The sequence below is a fragment of the Hesperophylax consimilis genome, chromosome 2 (genome assembly GCF_061612785.1).
Source record: "Hesperophylax consimilis isolate HC1 chromosome 2, BYU_Hcon_1.0, whole genome shotgun sequence".
NCBI classification, from domain to species: Eukaryota; Metazoa; Arthropoda; class Insecta; order Trichoptera; family Limnephilidae; genus Hesperophylax; species Hesperophylax consimilis.
This window is the reverse complement of record NC_142837.1, coordinates 20,325,067-20,352,457: the sequence shown is the minus strand read 5'-3', so window position 1 is coordinate 20,352,457 and position 27,391 is coordinate 20,325,067. Positions and strand designations below refer to the sequence as shown.

General features: G+C 32.3%; 1 protein-coding gene across 2 annotated transcripts in view; it reads right to left on the bottom strand.

The window, feature by feature from the left end:
• Positions 1-9,044: 9,044 nt before the first annotated feature.
• The window catches only part of LOC149425786 (lachesin-like), a 204,358-nt gene continuing 186,011 nt past the window's right edge, over positions 9,045-27,391 (bottom strand). For both annotated transcript variants that reach the window (XM_089644858.1, XM_089644866.1), the window contains 4 exons: positions 26,023-26,174; positions 11,141-11,209; positions 10,637-10,702; positions 9,045-9,667 (listed from right to left, as the gene is read on the bottom strand). In XM_089644858.1, the coding sequence (XP_089500984.1) occupies positions 9,441-9,667; positions 10,637-10,702; positions 11,141-11,209; positions 26,023-26,174 (514 nt within the window). In that variant the 3' untranslated portion in view covers positions 9,045-9,440. The remainder of the gene's footprint in view (positions 9,668-10,636; positions 10,703-11,140; positions 11,210-26,022; positions 26,175-27,391) is intronic.

The following is a 27,391-nucleotide window of genomic DNA, read 5'->3' as shown; positions in this document are numbered from 1 at the left end:
ACAGCTCTCAACCGACTTTTGTACGCCTTGTACTTCTTCACGGAGGATTTTAATATCGTCGTGCAGTGCCTTGAATGATGACAAGTCCATCTGGATCCTTTTGATATCTTCCATAATGGTGGTCAGATCGTGGACGCCGACGGCAATATTTGAAGATTTGCACCTGCTGCATCGCCAAGTACTTCTCAGGTCCAGTTTCAGCTTTTTATAATTTTCCTCTGATGTACCTCCACACTTGTAGTGCAGATTTTCCTTACAGGATGAGCATTGCACGCCTTGAGTTATAGAGGATTTGCACACGCCACAGTTCATTTTAAAAAATTATGTATTTATTTATTATTATAATAAGTATTTATTTATTTCAATATTATTTCAAAATGCGACCTCTATGTGGTGAATTCACTAACAGATCTGCAGTATTTTGTTTTGGTAATAATGTTATTTGCATGCAGACAGAGATGGCGTTAAATAATCGTAAAAAATAAATTAATTAATAATGCAGTGCTTTTATTTATTTAACAGATTTGGTTTAAGCACTAGACGTGAGTATTTATTTTATCAATATTTATTTATAATTTCACTGTATTTTTAAATGTCTTTAGAAAAATATTATTTACGTGGGTAGAATAACAAAAAATATTGATACGCTTTGTTGTAACTGTTTTTGTTTAATATTCACTATGAACGACAGAATTCACTTGTGCAACGTCACTAAAAACAACAAGTTTCTACTGCTTAATATTAAATATCACTAATTTATGATTAATGTTGATGTTTTAGGCAGTTTGTAATAATAAAAAGTTAGGTTAGGTCTGTTGTTTGTTTGATATATATGTGTGTTTCTTCAGTGTTCTGTTTTGTCATGAACCGGCAAAGACAAATAGTATTTGTAATTCTGCTTAGTTTTTAACTTTAATTAAACCTACCCTTCTTCCCTTCTCTAAATTAAAAAAAAATATATCTATCATGGCAAGCAATAATTCCAATACCAAAGCGGTTGCCCATCTATTTACCAAATTCGAGTGAGTGTCTCGTCAAATAATGTTTTTGTGTTGTTTGCCGTCCTTCGCTCGAATACTATAAACAATTTTGTGTTATTATGCAGGTATAATAAAATGCTTGATTGATTTATCTTATATAAAGTTTTTTGGTCAATCAAACGTAATTTATGAATCTTTGGATTAATATTATGATTTTGACAAATGAGTGATTTTGGAGAGAGAGGAAACACAAAGGTAGGCGATTCATTACAGAGTTCCAACTACTGTTGAACCGACCCGTTTTCGTGTGGAAATTGTTGGGCGCACTTCGGCGTGTTTCCCGGCTATGCAGACTATGCACCGGTGCTGTAAAGATCAATAATTGATAATTGTTACCCATTTCTCTGAAATATCTTCAATTGGCATACCAGTGAACAAAGACAGCATTCCTTCCTGGCGTCTGTGCTCCAAAGACTTGTACAAAAAGTATAAACATAAGTTTTTTCTCCATGCTTTAAGAAATATGCACATGTGAATGGCTTGCATTTTTTTATATTTTTATTAGTTTCAATTGCAATGTTTGCACATGATGTAGGTATAATGTATAATATAAGTACAAATTTTTTTCAAATATATTCATTTCCGTTCGTTTTTTCGTTTGATTTGGTAGAGCATTGTATAATTTTGAAGCATAGAATATAATATTTCTATGTCCAAAAGATGTATTTAAATAGGGAGTAAACAGTGTATTTTGATTTTTTCTCTGGCTGATTATTTATGTTGGGAAGTGGAATATGCAGATAATTTTTTTTAAATAAAATAGTTTTTGAATAATTTTTTGTGTACTTTAAATTTGAAAGTTTTAAAATATTTCTTTTGTCGGATTTCTAACCCGCACTTTTAGAATTGTCTTTAGTACTCCTTTTTGGGCTATGTTGAATCGCTCTGTATGAGTACTCAAAACTGTCCCCAATTAATTATCCCTTACTCTATTAGTGATTGATACAAAAGGTAGGGCACTTTTTTAATATCATTTCTGTTGAGGGTATTAGGGATGTATCTAAAGAAGTATATGTACCTGGTGAGTTTTTTTGTAATTGCGTCAATGTCTGAGTTCCATCAGAGATTTTCATCGATTTCAATTCCAAGTTATTTGATACTTTTGGAGTGTGCTATAAGGGACAGGTATGATAAACCTTGATTATGTTGATATATTCCTTGGCAAACACGTATTTAGAAAATAAAGTCAACCGACAGCTGTCCTCTGGATGTTAAAAAATGTCAGATATTTTGTATTATTGACATTAAGGACGAGTTGTTTCACAAAATTTCAAAAATTCATCACATTTCAAAGATGATTTCCAATTTCGGTGAAGGTGATGTTCTGTGAAGCCCCTGGCCAGTAATGGCATAGTAATAAAACTTGAATAGAACCTTCACAGAACTTGAAAATCAACTTTGAAATTTGATAAATTGTTCAAATTCTGTGAAACAACCGATCCTAAGTGTGAGGAAATTTCTCCTTAGCCAGTTTTGCGGAAGACCAAATCCATGTTCCGCTTCTTTGTTGGTAATTATCCAATCTCTTTCTTTAAATAAAATTAATGTATCGTCAGCTAAACTTATGATTTTCCCCTCGTTCGTGGTTACGGATAGCATTCATATATACTAGGGATAATAATCGGTCCTGGTGTATTTCCTTGCGGTACTCCATAGTTGATTAGGAAATTTTTACTTTTTCACTTGTTTATTTGAACTCTCCATTAATCAACTTTTAGTAATTATATAGTTGTACTGGACATACCAATTTTTGAAAGTTATTATTTTATTTTGTGATCTATTGAATCAAAATCTTTTTGTAAGTCTTTGAAGGTTGCCAATTTTTTCTCCACTGTCGTTTTTTTAGTATCATCTCCAATATTTTTGAATAAATATAGAGTAGGCTTATTGGTCGGTTGTTGTTTATGTCATTTTAACATCCTTTTTTCAATATTGGTAAAACAATAGATTTTTGATTGCTGTGAGGAAAACGCTTTTAATTATGGACAGGTTGACTTGGTGTGTTAGAGTTACGATGAGTTCTTTACAAATATTTTATTATATCGGTTGTGATTTAGTCCTCCCCCGATAACACATTTGATTTTAGAAAAGAAATTGTGGTTTGGATTTCATCAGTTGTGATTTGTTTAAAATCGAGCTTCTTTTGCTGCTCAGGAGGATTCTTTATTTGCATTGCTGTTATTTACAGACTTGGTGGTACTGTAGGATCTCAATAATAGAACGCGTGTTCGAATATAATGTGTATTAACAATTTGGTACGGATTGACTACTTCTATCTTTTGAGCTGTCGGTTGGGAAAAGAAGGGGAGCAGATGCATCCGTCATCTTTTATACCTCGATCTGTCATCTCGCTCTTACACATTCAAAAAGCAGGCGTACCACCTAAAACCTTTCTTACAATTGCTTTATCAAATTGCGTAGCTTGCTTTGCTAAATTCGATCCTATATTTATAAAAACAAATTTATCCAAATCCAAGAATTTGGTCAAAATTATCAGTTAAAATTCAGTTCGTCGATTGATATAACGTTGGTAGATTTAGAACCGGATCAACGGTTGCATCAACTATTCAATGAACCATTGCGTCAACGGTTTTACTGAATGCTTTTAATTCCGTTTTCTGCATCCGTTTTAAGCGGTTACACTGTTAGTGAAACTTCAATTTGCGGCAATCCTATAAATGTTTCAAAGCAAACAGCAAATCCTATTTATACAGCGGGACTTGACTAGAAAAGTCTAACTAGGGCTGCCGGCGAAGCACTGGTTGTGATATTATTTCATGCGTCTTGATTCGGTTAACTGTAATTTATGAATGCTGTTTGCGCGGAGTTTCCGAAAGGTAAAAATATGAAGTCAGTTTGTCTGGATGTTTTTTTTTTAAATGTTAAAATGCATGAATATAAAACCAATAGTTGTTTCGTTTAAGTCATTAAATTTTAATCACATTGGTAGATACTCGCAGTATCGCACTGGTCAAAGATAACCAATGATTAACTTTGCTTGAATTGACTTCAGACATGGTTGGTAACCAGATAGTCAATAGGCAGGTTTTGATGAACTTGATTGATCTCTCTCCTCCCCACTCCTTCTCTTCCTCACTATTTTCACACACATATATAATAACCCGATCGACCCGGTGCCATAATCCCGCTGGCTACGCACAGTAGAGCAGTCGGGACTGTCGTGCGTTAATCAAATCAAATAATTGGTGTTGTTAAATTGAGAATCGATGAAACGTATATGAACAAAACAATGACGTAATAATCTTATTAAACCATGTTACGATTATTTAACAATGACATACTAATCTTAACCCACGATGTTACAAGTATATAACAATGACATACAAATCTTAAAGCACAATTTAATGAGTATTTAACTAGCTTTTATAGTTTTATTCGTAATAATAAGAAAGAATACTCCATTGATTGGTTGCTTAGGGATAAATAAAATGATATTTACTAGAGGTACCGAGTCATTTGAAAGAGACTTTCATGAAGATTTACAGATATTTGAAATTTATTGTAGCAGTTCTGTTCAATTTGTTATGTTATTTTTAAACATGTATTTGAATTTTGCTTTTGTTCTCTTGAATCATTGAATGAATGAATGAGTTGGAATCTCTTGGCAATAGACTCGTTATTACGGTGAACCTTAATGCCAAATGACTATTGATTCAACTTCATAAAGAATTGGTTTATATTATGAAAACAAAAAAATATGCTCTAGATAAATTGAAAGTTTTTCTATCCTTCGCTTGAGTCAAAATATATAACAAATAAATATATAAATTATTCAATAAAAAATATAACTGCAAACTACTAAAAAAAACATTTTTTCAATAGAAATGTATCAACGCATAAAAGGAAACAACTTTTAAAAAATACTGTATTATAGCTAAGATTATCTGTGACAGTTTCACTTTATTAACTTTTTTGATTTCTTATAAAATTATTTACAAAATAAATAAAAAACAGTTTTTTGCTTGAAATCGAACGTTTCTAGACTCCATTTGTCAAGCGATTTTAGTGCCTATTACCCACGATATTAGGTATATCAAGAATATACACATTTTTGGCTTTTAGCTTCCTCTTAATTAACTTTTGGTGTAATATACGAAATAAATGTTGGTCATACCCAGTCGGGATTTGGCTCAGTTGTTAGCGCGGTTGACTCCAGTTCCAGGGGAGGAGAGTTCAATCATCAGTTAAATAAATAAAAACGTGGTTTTTTTGGTAAAAAAAAAACACATTTTTGGTTTAGTAAAAAAAAAATCACTTTTAATGGGTTCATTTTTATGCATGTTGTATTAAACTTGATATGCATGTTGTATTAAACCTGAATGTGGGAATCATAGGGCTATTAGCCTGCTAAGTTCAGTTGGCAAGCTGTATGGTAGAATTTTGATTGAAAGAGTAAGAAAGGAAACAAAGGATAAAATATGGGATGTGCAAGGTGCTTTTATGAGTGGAAGGGGGTGCATGGACCAGATCTTCTCATTGCGTATGCTCACTGAGAAGTTTCTGGCGAAAAACCAGAAACTTTTCTGTGCCTTTGTAGATTTACAAAAAGCATACGACCGAGTTGACAGGAAAAAGCTATGGAAGGTGTTGTCCAAGTATGGAGTGAATACGAATCTGACTCAGGCAATTGCGTCTCTGTATGAGGGAAGCGTTGCATGTGTTAGGGTAAATGGTGGTTTTACGGGGTGGTTTGATATCACAAAAGGTGTTAAACAAGGCTGCGTAATGTCACCGTGGTTATTCAATCTATACATGGATAATTGTATGCAAGAATTGAAAGAGGTGGGATTGGGCGCGAATTTGAATAATTTGAAAGTATGTTGCCTGTTGTATGCTGATGATGCGGTGCTGATTGCTAATAGTATAGATGATCTACAGTCTCTCGTGTCTAGGATGAACGAAGTATGCATGAAGAATGAGTTAATGATGAATGTAAGTAAGTCTAAAGTAATGGTGTTTGAAAGAGAGAGTACGAAAACAGTGTGCAATATAATTGTGAATGGGGAATACTTGGAGCAGGTGGATGAGTTTGTGTATTTAGGAAGTATGTTTACGAGAGATGGGAAGGCTGACAGAGATATTGAAAGAAGGGTAAATGCAGGTAATTCCGTTAATGGAGGACTAAACGCCGTAGGCGCTAACCCACAACGGAGTGCTGGTACCTACCTTGATGTATGGAAGTGAGGCATGGAACTGGCAAAGAAAGGATGAAAGTAGATTAAATGCTGTTGAAATGAGATCCCTGAGGCGTATGTGTGGTAAAACCATGTTTGATCGTGTGAGGAATGTGGAGATCCGCAAAGAGTGCAAGGCTGATCTAAGCGTAATGAGTAAGATTAAGAAAGGGACGCTTAGATGGTTTGGGCATGTAGAGCGAATGAGCGAAGATAGGAGTGTAAGGAGGATATATGATGCAAATGTGAATGGTAGCAGAAGTCGGGGACGCCCGAGGAAGACATGGCACGATCAAGTGAATCAGATACTCGAGTCGGGCCATGTCAAGAGTCAGAATAATAGAAGAGTATGTATGAGACGATGTATGAATGTGAATGAGGCAAGGAGTGTGTGCCAAGACCGAGTTGTTTGGCGGTCCGTCCTCTCTGCCTACCCCTGCGGGGAAACGGCGTGATGGTTAGTTAGTTAGTTAGTTAGTTTTTACAGCATATTTGTTCCCTGTAAAGAAAAAAAATCATTTTATTTGGTTTAAGACCATGCCCATAAACTATACCAAGCAGCTAAAAAGTTTAAAATTGCATCAATAAGAAAAATATTTTCTTTATGCCCACCATTAATTAGTACACGGAGAAAACTTACCTTATATAAAATTATGTTAATTTATTCAAAATCCGGTCAAATTATTCGCTTTCCTGTTAAAAACGGGACTGCAGGCCTGTTGCGAATGAAGCAGGCCTGTTGCGAATGAATTGACAGAGTTCATAAAGTATCCATTAAACGTGGATGTATAATGAGGATGGCGGAACACGTGTTCATACAAATATTGATATTGTTACTGCGCATCCATCATGATATGTATTAGAAAAAGAACAAATATTTTCTATATATTCTGAATAACTAATATTTTATCATGAAATTGGCATGATCACTTTTTCAACAGTATCATTTTTCTCCGTGTACTTAACTTTGTTCTTTATATGAGCAAGAATCTTCTAGTAGATTGGTTAATACATAACAATTGTGAAGATATAGGTAAATGGAGCAAAAAAGTCATTAAAAATAATCATACACATTGTTTAGTTTTAGTATATTTATTGGGATATGTTATATAATTTAACTTTGCATAACAATACAAATCATGGAAGGATATGTTTTTCATACATTGTTTTAAATTATTTGGAATGAAGATCTAAGTTCAGCTACATACATACATATATAAATATATACATTTCAGAAAAATTGGGTTTGTGTTATAATATTTACAGTTTAGTCGGAACCACGAATTTCAGATTAACATGAAACAGAAAGTAATATTTTCTCTAAACAATATTATAACGATAATAATTGGGTAATTTTAATTCTACAATATGTTTAACATATTTACTTATATTACGTTAAAATCGTACTTAGCACATGTTTACAGAATAAATTTTTTTTTTGCATTTCACAGTGCATAATGAAAATGATAAAAGAACACGGACATAAAATAGGTCTAATAAAAAATAAGAATCATAACTGACGTAACATAATTTAATGTTTACTAACAAATATTTATAAGACATCCTAGATTTTACCGTATATTATTTTATTGAAGTTTAAAAAATCCAAATAATGGGAAGAAAAATAATACGTATCTTACTTGATAACTTGTATAGCGCCCTTCGTGGCAGCCGGTCGCGTCACTATGCGTCCTCCAACCGCTATGTGTTTTCTTAAGTATTTTCAAGGGAAATGAGCCAACATCCCTTTGAAATTATTTTTAAAATCAATCAATAAACATTTTTAACAAACTTAACAACTAGTTATTGGAACTTTATAATATGTGATTTGAGTGCAGTGTGTTAAAAGTGAATAATCGAAAATGTTGCTAAAATGTATTCTGAATTCGCTCGCGATAAACTTGGGACGAAGATTAGTAACTGTAAGCCAACTGTTTTCAACGCAATTTTCAGAAACTCTGAAAGCCCTAGTAAGTTTTTTGCTAAACCCAAGGAAATTTAATATCTTTTTATTGCGGGCACAATGCACCACTAACTAACACAATCACCAGGAACAAGATTATATGGAGATGAATGATGGAGTCGCCGAACGTCACAGCAGTGCTGCCAAGGTCTGTTATCTATGAAAGAATATTGTGTCAGCTATTTATAAGAAGCAGACACATACCTGGACGGATGATAAACCTCGTGCTGGAACTGTTGGCGTACGCGTTGGACTCTCTCGCGGCAGCAGCTGGTCCAGTTTCTTCACCACCTAGGATTCTTGCTGCAGAGTCTCCATCTTCCATATTCGTGTCGCCTGTTCCTGTACTTCATTTTACTTAACTTAACTTCACTTTTTTTGTAATATTTATATTTTTTGTAATACCTGCATCAACTGTAAAACACCCCTGAGGTGATATCTCACAAAAGCGGCGCTATACAAATTGTCCAATAAATAAATATTTTCAAAAAAAGTTTGAATAAAAGTATTCTTACCTATACATTCATATAATAACTATTCAATTAATTGGCTTATAAAGAAAAAACACAAAAATGCAAGACCTGGTGAATAAATATTTAAGTAATGGTTTTTTTATATTATCTTGATTACATTGCATTATAAATTCCTTTTTGGTGTTAAAATATAATTTTTCACAGTTAAGTGAATTTTGTTGAAATGTATTTTTTTCATTGATAATAACACCTTTCAAGCAAATTTATATATAAAATTATAACATACATTTAATTTGTGTTGAAATCTTGTTCTTAAATGTAATAAAAGATCAAATTTCTTTAAAAAAAATGAGAAATAAAATTTTGTGTGAATAATTAAAATTAACGCCGAATGTACTGTTTTTTGGTAAGGTAATAAGTATTTTGTAAATAAAATAATAAGTATTTTGATCTTATTGTACATTTTATCAAGCCATGGTGATTTGATTGATATTTCGTGACATTAAACCAGTTTATTTATATGAAATACAATGTAAGAACATAACAATAAGAATTTGGTACATTTATAATATTTATTATATCATTTATAATATTATTATATTTTAATACATTTATGGGGTTATCACAACGTTCAATGGCATACTTGCTAATAATATAATGTGTAGAAATATACAATCAACTGTTGTACCTCTACTACATAAACGCACAAAACGTTTACAATTGATGTAAACAGACAAGTAAAATTTATTCCATCCTTAAAAAATATCAGTTAGTTTGTTTCCGGAATATTCCTCCACCACCTCGTTCGCGCGCCTAACAACCGGAAGAGCAGCGCTGATACGGCCAGGGTGATCACGGCGTATCCATTTGCGGAACCTCCGGCCCTTCCGGCGCTGGAGGCATAGTTGTAGAAGTACTCCTTCGGCTCGCTGCGATCACTCGGCATGAGGAAGTTCTCTTCCATGGAGTACGGGGCTGTAGTTAGGTGCCGCGGGTCTGCAATGCAGAGTGACTTATTTAACTTTATTATAGGAATGATGATAAGAGATAACCCGCAACTACACCAATGTTAATTTTTGTTGTTTCATGTTTTCTACTAAAATGTCATAGCACCTACCAAACGAGTTATTTACAGGTCTCAACAAAAGACAACATAATGATTTAAATTGTAATTCAAAATCTATTATACTATCGCAGACCCATAAATATTTAAAATATTTTATTGAATGCAGATATAACTGTGTGATTTACCATTATAATTAAATGAAAAATATTAAGTACTTTGTTCAAACAACCATAAATTAACGCCAACAGGTTTCAGAACAACAGTTCCTTCCTCAGGGCTAAATATGTAATAACTAAATATTACGAAATTATGGGTGAACATACAGATATATTATGTAAGTATTGAAGTGGGGGTGGAAGAGTGAATGAGATTAGTGAAGATTGGGGGGAGGAGATAGATCGTTATAGGTTAAATACCTACTTTTTCGCTTATCTGAATTTTTGTTCACACCAATCAGTTCCAATTATGAAAAAAAAAATTGAAATTTGAGTTCATTGAGCGTGAATAATTTTACGCTAGAAGACAATGCATAGATAACCGAAATCTGAATGTTTGTTGATGATGTTGATTACCATGTCTGTATAGTGAAGATGAAACACATCCAAGTCCATTATCTAAACTTGACATCTTTTGATTTACCGCGCTATTATTGCGGATGTGCTTTGTGTTTGCAAGTCTGTGCAAAGTAAGTTTATTGCAGAATATTGGAACAGGATGAGCTGGCCAGATAACTGGAGAAGAATAGCTGGAAACATTTGTTTGAGATGCCTAATCTCTTACTGGAACGCAGAATAGTTACGATGATTTTAATTTCATTTTTTCCAGTCAGTTCATAATTCACTTATGAACATAAATTTTTGATAGTATTTATTTCAATGAGAAGAAAAAATTGTATGTACCATTGGTTGTCCTTGCTAGCAAAACTTTCTTCCTGTAGATTGATATCTGCGTAGTTGGTGCCGTAGCTAGAAGGAAGAAAAAATATTAAACTAAATACAAAAAAAGAAAATGATGGAATGAAATCAAGAGTAAACTTTAAAGCAAAATTGAAACAGGGTTTTCAATAAAATTTGGATACACATTTCTGTGTTTCAAAGTTTGTTTAGTAATTAAATACCGCAAAATCAGAGTTTCTAAATTAGTTTTCCTAAAATAAGTTTTTAATTTATGTATTTTGAGTGTAAAATACTAATATCGAAAACTTTTTTGAAGAACTTTGTGTATATTGAAATATATCCAATAAATAATGTTCATACCCTGAATCTACCGCGAACAAGTACTTACACTGTATGAAAGCGTTACCATTTGACCGAATATTTCGATACCTTGTAAGTGCCTACACTGTATGAAAGCGTTAAAATTTGACAAAATTTGAACCACGCAACATAAATGAAAATTGTTACTTGATATTGTTGTTGTCGAAGCCTCTGTGGTCGTCGATGTTGTTGGAGGCGTGGTGGCGACTTTGATTTCTGAAAAAGAAACATTCATTTTAGCTTCGAATGGTATTGATATTATTATAAACCATGGTTCCATAAACTCTATTTACACAAAAATCAGGTCTAAATACATAATGCAAATTCCAAAGAAGCCTCTGCTTGTATTGTGCCAATTAGTGATTCGTTACAATATAATATATTATATTTGCGCTATAGACCAACTTAAAACAGAAAGCAGAATGTTTTACTAGTTGCCAAAACTTTTTGTGACCTAATATTATATATTTTTTGTTTATATACTTGATGTAATCAAAATTATTGAATTGATAAAGCGAAACCCTTTTACATGATAAGCATATCAAATAATTGATTTCAAACTGTCAATTTCACATTTTAATAATTTTTTGGAAAATTATCTACATATATATTTTTTTCCTGGTGAATGCTCGTTGTGAGTGTATTAGTTGCAAAACTAGTAAAAATATTAAACAAAATATATAAATGTATGAAAAAAATATATAAAAAAAATATTTATCGGTATATAATTTCTTTTAATCACACAGTAAAACACTTTTAACGGTAGTATTTATTTTGTATTTAAGTATACTAAATTTGATGTTGGTATTTATCTTTTCAAATTACCTCATTGTAATCTAGAGTAACTAAGGAGTTCGTGCAGAACCGTCGTTAGACTTTAAAGTAGTAAAGCAATGGTGGAAACGATAATATCTTTTATAAATGAGTTGGGACATTAAATTACGCACAAAGTAAACTATCATTATAGTAGCGAAAAAGTAGTAAAATGAAAGCCATGGTTTCGTCTAATTAAATCTACTGTGAAATACCCTAGAGTATTATAAGTACAATATATTCCGATTGAATGCACTTAATTGAAAACAAGAAATGTAAATGGGATGTACACAAAACAAAAACATTAGGAATAACACAACAGTCAAGAAAATATCTAAGAGGAAGTCAAAATTATATGATGGTACTAAAAAAATATGATTTAATTTTTTTTGTTATATTTGTCGTATTTTTTTTAATCTGTTCGCATATCAGCGGGTAACTGATTAAATAATTTTATTCCTTATAAACATAGTGATTCTGTGCCGTTGTGGTTCGTACGGGTGGTACAGTTTGTCCACCGACAGAAGTATTCCTTATGCTAATATTTAGCATTATTTTCATTAAAAATATCTTTGTGTAGTAATTTTTTGTAAGTGGGGCAATAGCGAATTCTTGGAATACATTTATAGTCGGGTAGTTAGTTATACGGTTTCTTTAGGATAATTTTTATAAGAATTTTTTTAATTTTTTCGAGTGGGAGGAGGAATGATTTATATGCACCCCCCCCCAAGCTATGATTCCATCTTGTAGTACAGAGTGCGCAAGTGCAAAGTAAATTTATTTTATTATTTTTTTAATGATAAACTAACGTTTATAAGACAAGGTTTTATGCATGGCATAAAGGATAACAAATAATTATAAGCAATAATTAGTCATCCAAAATACTAATACAAATTGAAAACATCTCCCGAGTAAAAAAAAAAAATAAATAAAATATAAAAAATATTAAAAAAGTTGGTTGTTTACAGGTGAAAAAAATAAAATAAGCAGTAATTGTTGATTGAGGTACAAGTACATATTGAATCATTTGGCGGGTTGGAAATAAGCCGACATAGCTCAGTGGATACAGAGCACCTAACCGGACATCAGAAGGCATGGGTTCAATTCCCGTTGGCGGCATTTATTTTTACTCGGGAGATGTTTTCAATTTGAATTAGTATTTCGGATGACTAATTATTGCTTATAATTATTTGTTATCCTTTATGCTATGCATAAAACCTTGTCTTATAATTATTTGTTAAATTTCTTTTTATAAAATAGTATTTCTAAATCTGAAGAATATAATATATATTAGTTTTCTCATTCTGTTTACTTTGGAGTTTTTTTGATTTTTCCATTTGATTTTACTGTCGATAATTATTCCGACATATATTTATCTGTTATGTCGTTTTTCCATATGATAGATTTATATTTTTCTGTGTGTTTAATATTGCTCCAAACATGATCTAGGCTCTATGGTTCTTGTCTTGCAATTTCTCTTATGAATTTATTTACACATGACATAAAGTTCATTTCATTCATAGCATTTATAAAATCCATTTTATTTTTACAGTGATTATTTGAGCCAATATTAATATTCAAGTCACCTATTATGATACAATTTAAATTATTTTTATTGCAGAGATTTTTTTAAACTATTCTATAAATAAGGTTACACTAGAACTGTGTGTTTGATACATTGCGATTATAATAAAAGGCATATTATTAACATTAAAATTGATTGACAGACAGTTTACGTTACACATAGGTATTTCGGTAACGTTTGTATCGGTAAATTTTTCATTAGTATATACTACAATACCTTTATTTTTATTAATCTGATAATAAACTTGTAGTTAGGGATAATTGGTATATTTATGTTTGAATGTATATGGGCTTAGTATAGTATTATAAAATCTGGTTGTGAACAGAGTGTATTTAGAGATATCCGAAATTTATCCATGTTTTTATTTACACTTCTTATGTTTAGGTGTAAGATGGTAAGTCAATTTTTAATATTTTTATAGATTTTACTACATTCTATGGCTGTTTCACATACACATTCTTTTATGTTTTGATTTTTATCGATTTCGTTTAGATTTAGATTTTTCATTGAGTTTGTTAAGATATGAAGTTTTCTTCAGTAGGTATTAATAGCAGTAAAAAATTTGTGAAATAGTATCCTTGCTTGCCTCAAAATTATTATAGTAATTATAATAGAATAATTATAACATTAAATAATTAATAATTATAATATTCACTATACATAGCTCTCTCATAAAAATTTAGGCGTATTAGATCTATCAAAAAAATTATATATAAATATGCAATCAGTCATTTTAAATACATGTAGGATAACGAAAGATTTTTTAAATATTTATGTTGAGGGATCAGTAGAATTTATAGGCCCTGTTAGGAGTTCTACCGAACCGAACCCTCTGATATGAATATATCTGGAGTCGGTGAATTATTTTCCCATTTGATCTCTGGTGAGTTGACGTGTTGTTCTTGTATTGTTTTGTATTTATTATGTTTATATAACTCACTTGCATAATGTTGATTGACTAGATGATCATTTGTGGAAAAGTGTGTGGAAGAGTTTAGTTTTTGCTATGGGGAAGATTTAGCTCGGACATAAATTCGGAAATTGTAAAATTTTAATTTTTACTAAAGAATTTATTACATATACAGAAAGTATTTGTGAATTTAGTTAGTATATATTTAGTTGATAAAACTGAAAAAATTGATTTATTCTTCGTTTGATAATGATTTTTAAATAATGACGAGTGTATGCAGTCGATTTAATATTTAAGGCGATGCACTACGTCGTGTAATATTTTAAATTGAGCCGCTATCAATAACAACCCTTACGTAGATAGCGATAAGGTTTAAATTCCCGCTTAACACCATCCGCCTGTTTTGATTTATGCAAGAAAAAAACATGGCCAAAAAGTGCCTTTTATTTTATTTTGTGGATGTTTAGGCATAAATATTTAATTTTTTCCGATTATTTTATAAATAACTTAATTTGCCACATTATAGCATAAAATCATAACCGAAAATGGGTTCGTAAGTAGGAGATTTTGAACTTTAAAGCAGTTTTCATAGGCCTTTACATTATTTTTTTCTGGGCTTATAAAAAGACTCGAATTATTTCAAAGGCCAAGATGTATTCTACTCGCAGTAATTTTCAAACCAAAAACACATGATTTTGCATTACTACGTATGGCATCGCCTTAAGTATACGTCGATAATGCAACTATTGAACAAACAACACTTTGGATGGAAAGGTAATGCGCTAAAAGTATGTGGTGATAAATATGTTATAACAATAAAATGTATAATATTGGTAGGGCAAGATATGGGTCAGTAATGTAAATAATAATAATTTTTAAGATAATAAATGTATAAATAAAGCTTAGAGGCTTAGCATTTTTTGGTCTTTGACGCTGGCATGTTGTTACTATTTTATCGATTTTCTGGTTTTATTTTATTAAATATTGTGTTATCGAGAAAATAATGTTATTATTTTTTATCATCAATATATGTAATGTCTTAGGATTTTATAACCTTTGTACTGATTTTATTGTATGTAGACTGAAAGATATCTAGTTTATGAAATGATTATAAAATAAAATGATAACGTTTTGACGCGTTTAGAAGTTAATCAGTTTTACATATATAAGATATTAAGAATGGAAATGAAATACAGGGTTTTCCAATAAGAGGTGTTGTTTTGAATAGCCCGCTTTTTCGGTAAATGTTACTTTTGAAACTGTCATTTTTTCAAATTTGACAAGTAAAAACTACGCCATTAATAAAAATGAAACGATACACGCTTCAACAACGCATTGAAATTATTAAAATTCACTTCAGTGAATCAAATGCAAATCATCTTGAGTGATGAGGCCCATTTCCACCTCGGTGGCTTCGTCAACAAGCAAAATTGTCGCATCTAGGGATCGGAAAACCTAAGAGTTATTGTTGAAAAGCCTCTTTATCCTCAACGTGTGACTGTTTGGTGCGGTTTATGGTACGGCGGAGTCATTGGACCTTACTTTTTCGAAAATGAAGCTGGAGCAACAGTTACGGAGAATGGATTGCCATCGAGAGATGTTGAATGATTTTTGATGACTGGAACTGGTTGGTGTTGATTTGGACATTGTTTACTTTCAACAAAACGGCGCTACGTGCCACACAAGCAACGAAACCATTGATATTTTACGATTGCATATCAAAATAACACCTCTTACTGGAAAACCCTTTACTTTTTTACTTTTTTTAATGTCTAGTAACCAATTTTTTGTAGCGCAAATGTAAGCATTTTTTGTAATATTTACAGTTAGTTTTATTGTTCACATTATGATTGACATGAAACGTCAGTTTAAATCTATTATTTCGATAGATGCAGTTGGCACAGTTAGGCAAAGTTGCAAAATTTACACAGTCCTTATGTTGGTGGGCTAATCCGCAGTGTGAGCAGGTCGGCGACTCCTTCTTCTCCTTCTGTATGCAGGTACGCAACATTGAATTAACGGGTTGGCGTCTGCAACGGTAATACGCTGGTAACCAATATTTATTTTTTCTTTTTTTAATAGAATATTCCTGGTCGTCTTGTTTACTTCGACCATATAGCTCTCCGTTTCATTATATTTATTTTTTATTATTGCCTTTATATTGAATATATTTTTTTTATCCTTTTCCCGAGTTAGAATTTTGATGTCTTCATTTTGTTCTATGACATCGTCAGTAAGATCTTCTTTAGTATAGTCATTGAAAATTCCCTTGAATATCGGGGTTTTTTTTGTTAGTTGTTTGCTTTTAATATCATGGATGTCTTTCGAGATTGCAATTTGTAATTTTTTCGCATCATCTTTTTTTGCACATTCTATTATGATCCTGTTGCGGGAGATTTTTTTAATACCTTCGATGTGTATTCCTAGTTTGCTACTTTTGATGTGTCTTTGAATTTTTTATGCATTTCCTTGGATGTTTCATTATTTTTCAGAGTGATCAAGACGCAGTTCTTGTTTTTAATAGTTTTTTGTTTTTCAATATCATTATTTTTAGTGTTTTGCCATGGTTGGGGATGATGCGGTTTGCTTTGCAGGGCGGTTAGTTCACCCTTGAGCTATGCCATTTTAACAGCCATTTCAGTTATTGTTTCCAGTATTTCATTAGTTTTGGGAAAAATTTTGGCAAGTTGCTCTTTTGTAAATTTATTATTTGGATCAGTTACCATTTTCGTGAGCAAATATACTGCGTTCTTCGCCTAGTCTGTGTAGGTCAGCGAATCTATTATGTATGTGTATAGTCATCCCTGTTAACTTAATACTTAATCAGGCGGCCACGTTACACAAAGTTACCTTAGGTATTGTTTATGTATATAAAAAAACTGAAAAGAGTTCTTAAGTAATTTGTTAACTATTAATTTTGTGGAGCAAATATTTTACGTGTTTTCTGTGTACCTGGTATTATTGTCTATTAGCAACTAGCAGCATTGTTGAAGTCTATAGGTATTTCGCCAAACATATTGATTGCAGTGTCCTTCGGATGAATTCACCATGTATTTTCACAGAAACAACAGCTTTTTTCTTTTTAAAATTTGATGGAAATTTATTTTATTATTCGAAATTATCAGACTATTCCCATTTTCTAGGTAAATGATATAAAATACCATCAATATTAGTTATAATTCAATCAAAATTATCTTTGGTGAAGATAATATATTTTAAATCGAAAATAAACCGGTGGAAACAGAATAATTCCTGCGTCAATATGAATGCTTATGGCTTTGCTGTAAAGTTTGTTGTGAGTGCATCATACGTTTGCCAAAATAAGCATTGTAAGAAATGTACATGGCAGAGCCGTCTTTAATTAAAACAGAGGTGGTGGGGAGATCGGATGGTCGGGGCAACACTCGACTCCCACATTTAATATTTTAAAAATATATTCGTTTTGCTTACATCGATTCCGAGAAAGAAAATAATTATTTAATAGAAAGGATCCCAGATACTTCCGCGTTAAACATAATCTTAAATTATTGATCTTTTTGTGGTAAGTATGCAAGAAAATGTTCCCCAAGTCTTAGTTTGTAAAGAATAAGTAGATATCCGGGTGGTGAAAGGTTTATTCTTGGAATTATGGAAGACGTTTTTTCTTAACTATAAAGCTTTTTTAATGAAAGACAAACACCCCCGGATTACAGAAAATAACTTGACAATATTTAAAAACCTTTTGCTACCACAACAGTAAGCGAGAAATATTACAAGTAGCCAGCCGAAGAATTTAACTCACGACCCAAACGTGATGGCAACTCAATCACTGCATGGTAAATTTACGTCACATGATATTCTTTATATGTTTGTCTAAATAATTACTGTTAATATCCCACATAAGATAGAATTCAAGAAAAACATGAAAATTCCCATAAAATAAATCGTGAATTTTCTTATGTTATACTAGCGACCCGCCTCGAGTTCTCACGGGTAAAATGTGTAATGTAGCATCATAAGTGTCTGAGTGATTTAGACACATGAACTATCGGATCCATTTCTTGGCGCTTTGAGATTGATATAATTTCAATAAGTGCGTTTTGCAATAGTTAAAAAAAATATTTTACTTTACATATATTTTTATAAATTATTATTTTAATGTAAATAATTTTTTTACACAACTTACCCATTTAGAGACTTTATAAGCTGTAAATATCAAAGTTTTATCTTGAATATTTCTTCACTGCCACTAACTACAGGATGTCTTTATGTACAATGTAAACAGATTATTTTTTGTACGACAGCGTAAAAACATTTTTAATAGAAGTTACACGTAAAAGGGCTACATATATAATGTGAAAAACAATCAACGATCAAATCTAAATCTGCAAAATTGAATGCTTGACTCTATGACTTATTATTTAAATTTAATTTAAAAAATCGTTTAAATTGAAACAATTTATGCGTTAGTCAGGAATTAATGGAATTAAAAGAACTACTCCAGTTCCACATCCGGTCAGTATTGTACAATCTATTATGAACTTTATTTTTTGTAGAGATTTTACCTACAAACTTGTACCATTGCCCAATTTGTGTGGATTAAGGTTCCATAATGAAATAATAAAAACCTTACTTTCAACAGCAATTATGTGGTAACAGTCCAGAGGGCTGCAATGAATTGAGAAATTCTTTGGAAAAATGAATAGCCTCTTCAATATTGTGCATAGTGACCATAAAGTATTAAACTTGCGTCGGTGCATCAATCTTAGAGAGAATAAAATTATCCACTTTTGCGATTTTTGGCATCTTGTGCCAAGTTTGCAAAATGTTTTGAGCACTCGATTGCCATAATGTGCCAAATTTATAGAACCTAAAAATATGGATTAAACGGCGAAATAAAGTTGGATTCAATGGCTTTAAACCGCCGTAAGCAATTTCATATGTTTCCATTTTAATATTTTGAGGAATAGTATTAATTGAATAGAATATTAAATGTATATATACATGACCCCAATCGCTCGAGTGATTATTTACCTTGCGTACTTGTTCGTTAGTATTTGACAGAATTGCTTTCTCCTCGAACCAAGGTATAGTTTTATAACTTTTAACATTAATTTCGAGATAAACATTGTCGACCAATTCTTAAATATCATTTCCCAAAACGCAAATGTTTTCTTTTTTTTATTTATTGTTATTAAGTTTAATTTCTAGAACTCCATTTTATTTTTTTATTTTTTATATATTCAATAATATTGTTATTGGGTTTATAAAAACAGTTTATTTTTAAACAAGTTTTGCTGTGTAATTATTATTACGCGTGATAGCTGTTTCGCCCTCTGAAGGAATTATCAAACTGTGGGTAGCCCACTTACAGACGATACATTTGTATTATTTTTAGGCAGGTATTATAATTTCAATTACTGATTTCTTAATTGATTTCTGAGTAAAATATTAGAAATTATTAATGTTTATTACCCCAGCAAAGTTTCTCCAATTAGTGTAATGTTTAAATTTGACTAAATGTCTTTATGTTAGTTATTCTCAAACGATGACTCAAAGGGTTATTTTAATAGTATAATTAAATACTTCATAGTGCACTCATATCTTCAAACCTAGTGCAAATATATATATACATATTATATTTTTTTTTTTTATCTATGACATCAGGATTCGGCTCCATCGCTTGTAAATAGGTCCCTGCCAGAAGTGGAGTGCTGCCATCACAAGACCGTTTTCGCTCGTGGCTAGTCGTGTTCGAAAGCTGGTGATCCGTTTTTTCATTAGTGCTCGGAATCCGGGAGCACGCCCTTCTACAAACATCTCAGTGGCACTGCAGTACCAGGACAGCCCAAAAAGTATTCGGTAGGAATTGTTGTACTGTACTTCCATTCTTTTTAGAGATGCTTTGTTGATGTTGGTCCACAGCTACGAGGTATATAGGCTCGTGCAGTATGTGTTAAAAAGTTGCCCTTTTGCTTTTGGGCTACACTTGTTAAATCGTCGAGAAATCATATTTGCTCTGATGCACAGTGATCTTCTCTGTCGCTCAATATCCATATCATCATTGAGCTCCGCTGTTACAATGTGTCCTAAGTATTTGACCTCCGGTTTTTCACTTATTTTTGTACCGTTTAGGCTTACGGGTAGTACTTTTGTAGGGCCTGCGCCCGTTTTAAATACTAGTAACACAGATTTAGTTGGGTTGTAGACCATGTTATGTTCAGCGGCATATTCTTCGAATATCTTTAATAGCTTTCTTAGTGCTTTAATGCTTGGAGACAAAATAACCTTGTCATCTGCGTACGCAATGTTATTTATGCAAATGTTTCCCAGGTAACAACCTACATTCGCCGGGGTGAGTTTATTGCTTAAATCATTCTTATAGACGTTAAATAAAATTGGTGATAAGCTTCCCCCTTGTCTGACGCCGCATTCCGTGTTCACTGGTACTGACATTTTATTTTTCCAGATAACTTGGTTCTCTTGTTGATGATGCCAGATCGCCAGAATGTTAATTATTGAACTGGGTACATTCCTTTCTTTTAGTTTTTTCCAAAGCAGTTCATGAGATACTCGGTCGAAAGCTTTACTTAGGTCTAGGTTTACTAGGTTAATGAGCAGTTACGAATCATTTTTTTCAGTATTGCTTTGTTTAGAAACACTACAAAACTAATAAGTAGCAATTTTTAGCGGGAATGTCACGTGTGCGGTTCGGCACCCTTTCAAAATTGTAGCTGCAAAGCTGGATGATGCGACGTTTAATGTAATTTTTCCCGTAGATCTGACTTTGACTAAGATCATGTTGATTAAATATGTTTTTTTCAGTACCTCCTGGAGAAGGAAAAATATGTTTCCTTCGTTCCTTTCAATCGATGTTAATAACGCATTGTATACTTTTTTTTGGTCGATGTTCATCTTGAATTACATCCAGTTTTGATTGATCATAGGAAGTTTATCTTGTGTATTCGGTACTGGTAAAATCCGAGTTTGTTTTATTAGTTGGCATCGGCAGTCCAAAATCCTTAATAGGTTTACCAGAAAGTAATTTGACTACTTTGTTTTATTCAAATAACGATTTGTCAAATATTTTTCGGTCATATTGAACGTTATCTAATATTAACTCTCGCCGTCGCTTAGTCAAAATGTCTTCAGACATATTTTCTTTAAATTATTTTAAAAAATTACAAAGAGTCAGTAACTTGACAAAACGCTACGAATATACACCTTAATAACCTAGCTGAGCTGCAAATAGCAGCTTCTGATAATGTGTTGTTCCAATCAGATTTATCTTTCAAAAAACCCAGTGCTTTGCATGCTTCTTGATAGGTATTATAAGTAAGTCCTTGTACGGTTTTTATTTCTGCTAAAGATGTTTGGCTTTTTACAGCGTGAAGTAACATTTTCAAGTAAGAACATTCGCTGTTGTTGGAATGGACCAAATAGACGTCATAGACCCTCCTAAAAGCATATTTTTTATCTCCAGGAAAGCCGTCATCTGGTGTACCTTACTTTCTCCGTTGGAAGGTTATGGCAGTCTGATTCCACGTATAGCTTTGAACTTTTTCATATATCTGTGTTTTTGCGAAATCGTCTTGAGCACATAAATTTAAAAATGTAGTAAGTATTGATTAGTAAACACATCACAGTGAAATTAACCCTGTATTTTATATTTTGTAAATTATTCTCATGCCCGTTGATTGATAAAATACTCCTTACTGCCTTGCAGCTGCTGACGTTACGTTCAGATTGACATTTCTCTACTTCATTTGGTGATTGATGCTTACTTTTTATTTTTATATTTGATTGATTTTCAACTCACAATTCAAAGTTAATTTTAGTGTCAAAAATTTAAAAAGTAGTGAGTTATAGGGAACGACCCACCGGTTATTAACTTCATGGTTTCGTACAGTAGAAAATTGTTCACATAACCGTTATGTAGCGAGTGATTTTTCAAATTGCGATATCTTCTAAGATATTATCAAAACAATTTTTATTTGCATTTAAAGCCTTATGTAAATAATATGGGTAATTGTATAAGGATTGAAACTATATCGGTCAAAGAAGCTTCTCAACTTTTTTTCTACTACGCATAATTTTAAATCTATATCTTCTTTGCTATTCATTTAAATTCCCAACGTAATAAACATATTTAATTGGAAATGGATTAATAATATATTGGTCAAAATAGCTTCGCAAATATCTCATTACATATGTTAAAGATAAAAATTATTACTGTGGGTACTTAGGAGATAGACAAATACATCCTTGGACTTTTCTGTTGGCTTTTTTAGGATATACAATTTTGTGTCACATTATTTTGCTGTATCTCATAAGGTTAGCCAGCGTAACCAGTGTAAGCACCGAAAATATATTTTTTACGACTTTTTACAGAACATCGATTTTTCTCTACTGTCTGTTTATAGATATAATATGCATGCATTATATTGATAAACAGACAGTAGAGAAATTCTCTAAATGATAATGAATCCTATACAAATCGGTTGCGTAGTTTAGAAAAACTAAGCGCACAAATAAAGAGTCGCGAATAGTGACTTTATCTTATCCTTGGGATTGAGGGATTTCAAAAATCATAAATTCGGTGATTTAAGCTAGCAAGCTTTCATTTATTATTTCTTCATTCAAAAATTAAAAAAGTAAAACAACACTGCTTAAGCGGTTTCCTGTACCTCGAAGGCCTCACAGCATCCATTCGGGTCCTTTGGCGCAAGTGTAGTACTAGAAACATAACGCTCACCGATCTCAATAACGAACCAAAAGTCTACCCTTGCAAATACCAGAACTGAGGCAGGGGTGAAATTCACCCAGACAGAAAGAGTAATATTTTTATGATATGAGTTTTGAAGTGATTTTGTTATTAAAGGCCCTGCACTTTTACTGTTGAGTTGATGAAAATACTAGTCAAAAGTTAATTGATAGGGATGTGGTCAAATAATTTTAGCCATACATTTGTACGGGTGACCGGATAAATCATCAAAATGATAATTCATCACATCTATAAAAAGTTATATAAAGTCATGGAAAGTGATGAAACAAAAACTTTATTAGCTGGGTATTATTATTATTACTTTATTAGTAGGTTAGGTTAAAAAAAAATCATATTTTTTTATGACTCTATATCACTTTTTAAGAGTGTGTTGAATAGTCACTGTGTTGAGTTAGCATGGAACAACATCTATCATGCTTTTACTGGATCAAGTGATATTTTAATTTTTTTATGTCAAAACGCGCATGATTTCCAACTATCTGTAGTCAGGGAGACTATGGTATCCTCATTGGGGTATGTTGTGGGGCTGAACGTAGTGGGTAGGGGTAGAATATGGGAAGAGGAAGATGGGGAAGTACCTGGGAATTCAGATTTGGTCACCAAAACGGCCGAAGTCATTTAAAGCAATTTTTAAATTCTGAATGGTGGTGTAGCTATCTGCCTCCCGGTTGGTACCTACCAGCAAGATTTAACAATAAATCAATTATTCGAAACGTAAGGATGATACTGACAGTATTTTTCTCTCTGGAACGTGCCGCAAACACACCATGTAATATTTTTGAGTATTGTGTAAAAACACGAATTAATCAAATGAAATTTACCTACGCACGACTGGATTTGAACCCGCGACCTTTCCTTACCCCTTGACGATGGAGGAGGTCGAATCTTTAAGTAAGGTTTTAATCTCGATTAATTCTTACATTTTGCCCATAATCCATATTCTTAATACTCAGTATTAACTATTGAAAGAAATTTTTAATTTCAAAATATTAAGGGAACCTTTAAAGGTTTAGGAAGGCTGAGGGCTGTACAACGAACTCCGTTTCCTTGTTTCATCACCCCAACACTCAGAGCAACCTTACCTTGCCACTCGACCCCATTTCCACCACACACACTTCTATCAGCTTTCGCGTTTCACATTCAATACTAGAAATACGATTTTTTCTTGATTTTATACAGAAATCAGTCACCCTCGCTGTTTTATATATTCGAAATAATATTTCATTGAAAGAATTAAGAAAATATATAAAATTAATTTTAGAATCTAGGTGATCTCAAAGAATAGTTTGAAAGCACGAGTTATTGAAAAATATTGACAAATATTGACAAATAATTGAACAATGGACGCAAATTTCAAAATTTAATGATAATAATTGTTTTATTTAGTTAAATAGTTCTGTTGTGTTCTGCAAGTGTGCATACTGCCCAGCTTTTATATTATCAGCATACTCTTTTACAGATGAACTGTTTTTTTTAAATTTTATGTGAAACCGCACAAGATTACCAACTGTCAGACTATGGCATTCCCAATTGAGGTATGTTGTGAGGCTGAAGATAATGGAGAAAAGAAGAAGGTGGGAAAGAGAAAGATGGGAAGCACCTGGATATTCAGATCTGGTCACCAAACATGATCAAAGCCATTTCAAGCAACGTTTCAATTTTGAATGGTGGTCTTACACCAGGGAGATACTGAGAGTAATTTTCACTCTGGAACGTGCCGTAAAAACATATTTTCGAATAAGTAATTTGTGAAGTTATACAAATAAATCAAATGAAATTTACTTGCGTACGCCGGGATACGAACCAGTGACCTCCAGTTTGCTAGTCGAGAGTCTTAACCCTCGACCACGGAGGCCGTCGTTTTATATATATTTGAATTAAAATGGAGTTTTACTGGAGTTGATAATAATACTTCTATATATTTCTAAATAAGATTACTTCTAAACATTTGTGAAGAATTTGGAAAAAGACTGGAATTAATTGCGTTCCACCACGGAAAAAAACCAGATACAAGTAAGATGCTCCCAGTATACCTTAAAGAGGCAAGAATAAATACATCTTCGAACGTAAAATACTTGGGGCACATTATTAATCAAGACTTATTGGACAATGGCGATATCGCACGACAAATGAGAAGCCTAAGCATAGTGTCTAATATGATTGCCCGCAGATTTTGCAAATGCAGCAAAACCGTTGAAAAAATACTGTTCAACACATTCTGTACTGGCCTGTATTCGTGTGAGACATGGTGTCACTACCGAACTTGCTCGATGGAACGACTCCGAATTCAATATAATGACGCCTGTAGAATCATATTTGGATACCGAAGATACAGCAGCGCATCGACAATGTTCACGGAATTAGGACTAAATGGATTTGACGGCCTGGTGAGACAACGGGTCACTGGAGCCAGGATGTGGCTAATGGCCACCGCTAACACGTTGGTGACCGCAGCCTACCAGCACCAATCGCCATTCCTGAGTAAGCGCTGGGCCCAAGCTCACTCAAGACCACGCCCTGCATAGTTGTACTCTGTTGTTAATTTATTCTTCTTCAAGTATTTTTGAATTTTTCACATATTTTTTGTACAAAAAATATATATATATCTCTATGGGACGTGTGGGATTGCACTAACCTCCCCACATCCTGGAATAAAAATGATTATTATTATTAATAAAATGTCAAAATTAGCGAGGGGATATTTTATTTAAGCCTCCGATGTTTTACCGCTACACCGATGTACCGTTATTTATTTTTATTTTTCAAAAACAATTTTACACATAATTCTTGTGAAGCAATAAATATTACAGTCATTTTTGAGGTCGTTTTAGTAGTTCCGTGCGACGTCAGTCGTATTTTTAGTATTTCCGTGATGTCACGCGTTAGTCCTATTATAAAAATGCTAAGGTACCATAAGAATACATTATTATAGTATAATAGTAATCAAAAATGCTTACCGTAGAGTCGAATGGTGCCATCGGCCTTTCCTAGGGAGTTGGTTGATACGCACATATATGTTCCCAAATCTCTCTTGCTGAAGCTATGTATGGTCAGCTGAAGGTGGACCTTATAAGGCCCAGTCTTTACTTCTGTTATTACGTGCTTCTTTCTGCAAAAAAATGAGAATATTAATTTGTATGTTTTAACAGGTAAAATGAAAGATTAAATATTGACCAAAGACTTTCGACAGTGACGTTGTTTCTAGGTACAATAGCAGAACGGTTAGTAGTATCCATTATCCATTAGATATAACATCTGGTATGGAGAAAATATACGTAATTGATAATTACTGCATACGATCCCTATTGTATATTTATTATAAATTGTAGATAATATGTTCAATCAATCTGCAGCGCACAGTGTCTTCATTCCATAGAATCGATGCATGGGGACATCGTGAATTTTTACGATATGTTAAATTAACACTTTTATGATAAAAAATACTTTTTAAGTTTAATCTTGATGTGATTTGAAAGTTGAGTCGTGGGTCTAAATTTACTGTATTTGAAGTTTTTTAAATTTAAATATTGATAGTTTTTTTTGGTTGATTTCGAAGTTATTTTATTTGTAAAACATCTTTTGGTTTTTATTACACATTTAAAAAAAAAATATTTTTTATGGATTTTTACGGTGTCGAAAATTAAGAGAAACATTTTTTAATATATTTTAAAAACTTAAATATAGTTGTCCACCTAGATACTCCAGGAAACCAATATGTAGAAAAAACGTCATACCTAACTATTATTGTAGTAAGAGGTTGCAGAATTTTAGCTGTGGATATTTTGATTCTTTATAATAATAATTTTTTCTACATTTTTATAAATTTCTCAAAATGTTTTTACTTCATAATTTATGGATTTTTTACGATCTTAAAATGTAGTATGTCCACCAGGAAATCAATATATAGAAAAAATGTAATTTAGGAGAACTAATAAGAGGATGCAAAATTTCAACTGCGGATATTAACCAAATTTAGTTTTTCTTAATGCTACTTTTATCTAGAAGGATTGTAAAAATTAGAAAATACCAAACAGTTTTCAAAAACACCTTTTGGCGACACCGTGCGGCGCGGCGTGACTCTAGACAGTTGATGTGGTGAGTGATGCCAACCAAGCGCGGCGTTTTGAAGAGGGATTATTTTTATTTATTTTTAAAAAACGACTTACTAATTGTAAATATAAGTATGTGTTATAAAAGTTTTATATTCAGAATTTTTTGTTGACCTACATAAAATAAGAAATTTTTAAGACATAGCATTTTTCACTTGTGTTCTCCATTGGTCTGGAAGTAAAAAGATTTAAAAAGTCGGGTTCTTTACAAACCCTC